Source organism: Natrix helvetica (genome assembly GCF_964273705.1).
Source record: "Natrix helvetica genome assembly, chromosome: Z".
Classification (NCBI taxonomy): Eukaryota; Metazoa; Chordata; class Lepidosauria; order Squamata; family Natricidae; genus Natrix; species Natrix helvetica.
The window spans coordinates 20,840,478-20,847,998 of NC_138554.1; the positions used below are offsets into that span (position 1 = coordinate 20,840,478).

General features: G+C 44.0%; 1 protein-coding gene across 1 annotated transcript; it reads right to left on the minus strand.

The window, feature by feature from the left end:
• Positions 1–523: 523 nt before the first annotated feature.
• TNFRSF12A (TNF receptor superfamily member 12A) lies at positions 524–7,307 on the minus strand. The gene is made up of 5 exons (XM_081970746.1): positions 6,833–7,307; positions 4,518–4,619; positions 3,232–3,366; positions 2,675–2,729; positions 524–1,563 (listed from the first exon to the last, which is right to left on the minus strand). The coding sequence occupies exons 1-4, from the start codon at positions 7,290–7,292 to the stop codon at positions 2,677–2,679; spliced, it is 750 nt and encodes a 249-aa protein (XP_081826872.1). The 5' UTR covers positions 7,293–7,307; the 3' UTR covers positions 524–1,563; positions 2,675–2,676.
• Between the last annotated feature and the right edge of the window lie 214 nt (positions 7,308–7,521).

Below are 7,521 nucleotides of genomic sequence, written 5' to 3' on the forward strand. Positions count from 1 at the left end.
ACTGGTCTAAGTGAAGAGTAAGGGGTTTTAATCTGTCAAACTGGGAGATGAGAGATCCCTTATCAGTGGAAGAGCTCTCCAGGGGATATACGATGGAGAAAACTGAAAAGTTTGATAGACTTCAATCCCCAGAATTTCCTAGGCAGCATTGTTAAGAATTTTGGGAGTTGAAGTCCAGACATCTGATAGCCCCCAAAATTGATTTGAGACACTTTTTTATTCATTAGCACAGGATTTACCTGTTCTGATCAGAATTTCACAAAATTGTTTCCCACCATCTGCTACCTTTAAAGTGGAGATTTTACTTGGATTATTGGCATGGCATACATACATACACAATATATGCTTTACTACTTAGCTTGTGTGTGGGAGGAAACAGAAGTGAGAATACCTCGGTCTCTATCTAGAAATCTCATCATGAAAACTCATCAATCTCATCTCAATCTACCTTAGAGGATTCGCAGAGAGACTCATGTCATTTATGTGAAATGCTTTAAAGGTTAAAATAAAAAGAATATCACACTAAACCTTAAGATGATTTATTCAGCCTCAGGTTTTTTATCATGCAAATATGACCAATTGTGGTTTATTTTATACATTAAACAAACTATGATTTAGAGTGGCGGTCAATATCAAATCCATCAAAATTCACATTTACTTCCTGGGGACAATTTGCAACATTTTCATACCAAACGTAAGCATTTTTATTTCACTTCAGTTCACAAATGCTGTGTCAGGAAACAAAAGTATTTTTCTTTTTTTCTGAATGCAGTTTAAAAAAAAACACAATCACACCATAAAATTAAAAATCTCTTACGAGAGCAGAAGACATAAATAGGGTCTCAAAAGGGAGCACCAAAGAGAAGAGAGAAGAGCAAATAGCAGGGACAGTCAGAGGAAGCAAACCGGTGCCCTCCTTATGGAGCAAAACACCCATAAACCTAAGGCAATTTGTGATTTTTCATGGCATTATGGGAGTTGTCATCCAGAACATCTGGAACTACACCTAAATTGACTTTTTGATGTAGTGGCCAGCCACTGATAGGGGGTAATGGTGCAGGAAGCTCTGTTGAGGCTAGTCTGCCTCTCTCATGGAGAGTTTTAGCACCCAATATATCTCTATATACAGATAATCTAAAAATCACATTCATCGTTTTCCCTAAAGCGTTCCCCAGAGGGAAACGACAAAGGAAGAGGCCCACAACGCAGATCTAGGAATCGCAAAGTTCTCCAAATTGTAAGTCGTGTAGAAAAATAAATCACCCCAATATGGGGCATTAGGCCTGGGGTATATATATTGCTGGAAGTGAGTTTTTTTCCACCTCACATAGCACAAGGCGCTTGACAAGGAAAATGGTCACCCTTTCCCAGAGGGGGCCTGTTTCCTGAAATGGGAACAAGAGACAGTAGGTTTCACAGCCCGTTGCTGAGTGTGCAAAATGTAAGGCCCCAGAATGCCAGGGCAGGTGAAAAATGTCTCCCCCGCAGCTTCAAGAAAAGTCGAGGTAATCAAAACGTTTTCTTTGCCGTTTCCTGAATCTGAAGTGGTGGGGAGGGAAAAATCTGTGGGAAAAAAACATAAGGAAGATAAATTTGTGCTCGGTATGATTCTTTCTTGTTGTCCCTCCAAATTCTAGGGCAATGTTTCTTCACCTTGGCCACTTTCAGATGTGTAGATTTCAACTCCCAGAATTCCCGGAGTTGAAGTTCACTGGTTAGGGAATTCTGGGAATTGAAGTCATCTTAAAGTGGCCAAGGAGGGCAACTGGTTGGGAATGACAGCTGGGATATGCAGAAATATATCAGAGATATTATTTTGGGAAGGGAAAACACTGGAAACAGACCAGTGAGACTTTTCTTGGATCAGTTTGGCCTACCTCCCAGGGTTGTCATTAAGTTCTAAAAAGAGTAATAGTGCCATTTATCTATTTATTATTTATTTATTGGATAATCCCACCTTTATGACTTGATACCTTTACTTGAGCAAATCCCATGAAGAGCAGGATGTTTTAAAAACAAAAATATGCCAAATATGAAATTGAGGGGTTCTTGGTGCTCTCTGAGCTTGCTTGTTTTCTTGCAGACATTTCATTACCCAAACTAGGTAACACCATCAATACTAATAGTAGGTATGAAATGAAATACGTACTATTCATTCCAATGATGAAATTGGAAGTTTTCAGAGAAGGTATAAGATCAACAAAACACTCCTAGGCAGCATTGCTCAGAAATTAAGACTTAATCAGGTGTCAGTCCCTGTAAATATGTGTACTAGGAGAACCTGCTGAGATTATTCAAACATGAAATTGTTCAGGAACGAACATGAAACTATGCCAAAAGGGAAAAAAGACTTCTATTATCACAGTGTGACTTCATTTACTTCACATAAATATACTTAACTTCTGTAAATGTTTCACTATCTAGAAAAAAAGTTTTCTGCTCAAGGTTATTGGGGAGGTTTCCGAAAAAGAGGGAAAGTTAAACATTTTGTGTTTGCTCTTGAGAACTAGAACCTTGGTTTCTCTTTCCCCCTTCTTAAAGGGCTACAACATTAAAAACAATAAAACCAATAGATATTTCTACAGTAATAACAATAATAGAAGTGTTCCACCCAAAGGCAGAAAGAAAGGAAGGACAAAGAAAGGAATTGAGATTAGGAGTATCCTGATCTCACCTTCAGTGTATCAGTGATTCTTGAGCTGAATGGCCTCCAGTTTCTTCAATTGGGGCTGGAAAGAGAGTAAAAAGATAGTTAAAAGATTTAGCAGTGCGAAGGAGAGGTGGAGACTTTGCTACACAGATGCTCACTGTACAGTAGTCCTTGAATTATGACAATTGTGACCAGAATTTCTGTTAAGCATGGGGACTAATAATTGTTATACCCAATTTTACGACCTTTTTGGGCACAGTTGTTAAGCAAATTGCTCCAGCTATTAACTGAATCACATGGTTGTTAAATGAATCCATCTCCCCCCCCCCCCCCCCCCAATTTTTGCTTTTCGGAGGCCAGCTGGGAAGATTGCAATGGCAATCAAATGACCCTGGCATGCTGGTAAATACATGCCAGGCTCATTTCATTTTGATCATGCGATAGTTGTAAGTGTGAAAACCCATCAAGTCAGATTTTTCAGTAACTTCAAATGGTCGCTAAACGAAAACAGTTGTTAGTTAAAGACTAACTGTGGCAACAATTTCAACGAGGACGAAACATCACAAAAAGGAAGAACTTACTGGTGAATTTTTCTCGCCTTCGGCAGCGGGCATAAATGATTGTGCCTGCAATGATGCTAGCCAGGAGAACAGCACCCAGCGATGCCCCAACTAGCACCCACAAATTGAAGGTGTTGGTGGGCTGGGGGTCTCCACCTGCAACAGTTAGAAGAACACCTTAAATTCCCCTGGAAAAAAAGAGGCCTTAAGTTGATCTCAAAGGATCTTTGGCTGATGCAGCCAATTTCTTAATCTGAAACAGACATCTACTGTTTAAAAATCCTTTCTCTTCCTGCCTACCTAGGCCCCTCAAGGCGGAGAATTGCCACAAGCGGTGGAGTAAAACTATATACAAAGACTTTACTTTTTTCCAGTTTTAAAACTTGGAATAGAGGTGGGGGAAAAAAAATCAATTATCTCTTTCATTGCCAGCAGCACAACGGCATAATCCTGCTCATAAAAAGGCTGGCCAAAAACTCTTTCTGAACTCTTAATTAACTCCAGGCCCCAAAAAGGAGCTTGGAGATGACGCAGATCAACCACCAGGGTAAATCTGGACCTCTTTAAGGGAACAACGGCACCAGTGCCTGCTCTCAGACTTGGAGGAAGATGCCAAGGCTTGCTTTCATTCATTTATTTATTTATTAAATGTATATACCACTTGTCTCACTATCAAGCGACCACTTGGTCTCAAAAGAAAGGGGAGGAATTAAAAACAAAGACTACAGTTAGCAGACCTACAGCTAATAGCAGTGGGCTGAGTGTCAGCAAAAGCCAAGATGGCAGCCACAATCATGTGACTGAAGCCCCACCCCTTTTTATGAGTGCTGTGGAGCCATGACTGTGCAACCCAGGTGCAAATGGGGAAAATTTTTAATCGATTGAGGTTGGAGATGAATGTTTTACTTTTTTGACCATCCCTCAATAAACCTTTGTCCCTGAATGCCAGAGGGCTGCCTTCTTTGGTGGATGTCACAGGGAAGGGAATCATGGTTAGCTCCTGAGTGATGGGAATGGGATCCTATTTCTGATTAGTTTAATTGATTATTGGCTTCTGAATATGCAGTGACAGAAGGAAGCATCTTGACTTTGGGCTTGGGGGCAAAATGTCCCAGGCCAGAGCCTGCATTCAACCGTTTCATCATCCAAACATTCAACCCCAGAGAATCGTATGTTGTAACATCAGGCTGAACATATCCAACCACTCATCCTTTCTCCCAGAGTGCTCCAGGAGCTTTCCTGGCAATACCAAAGACATATGGATCCCTCCTCCTCCATACTACCAGACATAGTTAGGAGCCACTCACAGGTAGAGCAAAAATCGTTCTTGTTTTGACGTTGGCACACTGAGCAATCCATGCACTTTTCCAAGTCAGGACTCCAGGACTGGCCTCCAGGACAGCTAGTTTCTGAGGAGGGGGGAAAAGACAGAAAGGGAGTTGAGAGTTCACCCATCTTCCTTTTCACACAAACAGCATCGGGAAGTTTCTGCCTCCCTAAAGCACAGTGAACTTCTGGTATTTCTGATTCTGCCCCCTTGCAGGTATGTTGGACTCCAGCTCCAATAATCCCAGGCTTCCTATGGAAATTGAAATCCAGCATGTTTGTAGTCATAGCCGTTCTCCTAAAAATTCATGAATCGGGAAAGAAAGAAAGAAAGGAAGAAAGAAAGAGAAAGAAAGAAAGAAAGAAAGAAAGAAAGAAAGAAAGAAAGAAAGAAAGAAAGAAAGAAAGAAAGAAGGACTTGGGCCATGGGAAGCATTATCCGCTGGGTGAAAATAGGGAAGCAAAATAAGATTCATAAATGGGGGGGGGGCACTGCATTTAATCTATGTGATCCAACCTCCATCCCCCCCCCAATGACACCAGGGCTATTTCCAGAGGGGTAACGTCACTGGGGTGAGTGGGTATTGTGTTTCACCCCGAAACGTGAACCAGTGTTAGGAACAGGAGAACGTGTGTGTGTGTGGGGGGGGGAGGTGTCAACTCAGGGAGCATCATATCGCAAAATGGGAGGGGGGTAGAAGGAGAAGGAGTGTGTTCCCCCCCCCCGCAATCACGTCCTTCACTTTTAAATGACTTCATTGATAAAACATGCCTCGAGCGAGCAGGCAAGCAGATGGCGCTGAGCCCAGAAGCGGAGCTGGCGAATGACTCAGTGTGGGTCGCATGACGCCGACGTCAGATCGCTCAGTCTGCCCCGTCGACCCCACTTTTCTTCCCTTGCAGGAGGGTAAGACGCCCCGAGACTTTCAGTCGGAAAGCCCGCCAATGGGAAAGAGCGGGGCGGGGCCTCGCATTCATAAACATCCCACTTCTGACAACTTCTGTGATTGATGTCGCGGGGGGAGGGGCGGGATTTAACTTTGAGCCGGAGTTTGCCAGCTGATAAGAAAGCGTCCCTAAGCATGTGCAGATCTATCTGTCTATCTATCATCTATCTATCATCTATCTATCTATCTATCTATCTATCTATCTATCTATCTATCTATCTATCTATCTATCTATCTATCTATCTATCTATCATCTATCTATCTATCATCTATTTATCTATCTATCTATCATCTATCTATCTATCATCTATCTATCTGTCTATCTATCATCTATCTATCTATCTATCTATCTATCAATCATCTATCTATCTATCTATCTATCTATCTATCATCTATCTATCATCTACCATCTGCAGTCTATATTATTATCTATCTATGCAATCTATGTCTGTCTGTCTATATCTATCTATTTTTATTCTGCCTTTATTACTTTATAAGTAACTTAAGGCGGTAAACGTACGTAATATTCTTCCCTACTCCTATTTTCCCATAACGACAATCCTGTGAGGTGGGCTAGCGCGACTGGCAAACAAACAAATTTGACTTTACACTAATAGTCGTTTTCCAGCCGGCATCGTTACGTTAGGGGCTCCTTCACAGGTAAAGATTCAACAGGTTCAGCCCTGAGAAGTAACGGGACCGCGATAGGAGGTTGCACCTGCTGAAAAACTTTGCACTGGGTGTCGTTAAGATTGAGATGACCGCGCCGGCTTTATATTGAATCTCTCTCTTCCTTGGAGGGTTCGCAGATCTAAGCCTTTCCCTTAACATCACGTGTGAACGCCCCATGCTATACGCAGGACAGAGCCCTGTATCGACTGACACTAGGGAACCGGCACGCTTGTCCGCTTAAAAATCGCTGCGAGGTTTTCACTCCATCTTTTCTACACTAAGGGCAGCTACGGCCAGGACTCCTGCTAAGCGGTCAATCACAAAAGTGATCCAGGCAAGCTACAAACTACATTCGTTCGTTCATTCATTCGTTCGTTTATTCCTTCCTATACTCATTCATTCATTCATTCACTCGCTAGTCTTCCCCTCCTCAGTTTTATCTCCATCTGCCGGCTCTTCCTCGTCCCTCCCGAACCCGCTTCCCAATGTCTCTTCAAACGGCACCGGGGGACCGCGAGCGGCCAAAGGCGGCAATTCAACAGGTAGAGACACCTTCTCGTCCCAACCCTGAAAAGCCGCGCCCATTTGCTCTCCGCCTGCTCTCCGGTGGTTGAAAAGTTCGCCGAGAGAGGAGAAAGGGACACGCGCCCCTCAATGCTACCCTGATCCCCATTTACCTCCGATGGGCTCTCCCCGGGCGGACCCCAGCAACACGGGCAAGAGCCCCAGGATGACTCCCCAGGCAAGCATCGCAGGTGGATCTCGCTGCTTTTTCACCGCCGCCGAGGATGTCCGATGGCGAGCAAGCAACCGACCGCCAGCCACGCTCTGACTCAGTGCTGAAAACTTTTCCCGGCTCGGCTCCGGCCGGCTCGATTCCCGGCGAGAGACGCCCCCGCAGTCGGGGATTGGCGGGCGCGCGGCCAGGGCTCCGCGTTCCATCCTTTGATCTGCGGGGGAGGTGCGGGGGGGGGGAGGAGAGCTGGAACGAGTCAGCGCAGGAAAGGAAACGGCCTGGCCGGGGAAGGGAAGACGGGGGAGGCGGCGACAGGTCGCTTTGGCCCGGCCCGCTTTCTCGGAAGTCCCGCTGGGATGGAAATCCTGTGGCTCCTCTGGAACGGGCCGCTTTCCGTTCATTAGGGCTTTTCTTTTCGTGTTTCCAGCGGAGTATTTTGAAGCCACCACAACCATAGCCATAATAATTATAAATTGGAGCAGCACCTAATTTAATAGGATCACTTTTAACTATCCAAGTATCAGGGGGGAGATTCTGATAGTCAAAAGTGCTGTACCAAATCCAGTTCCCGCAATCAACAACAATATGTCAACAACAAAAACAATAATATGAAATAATTTGAAATAATAT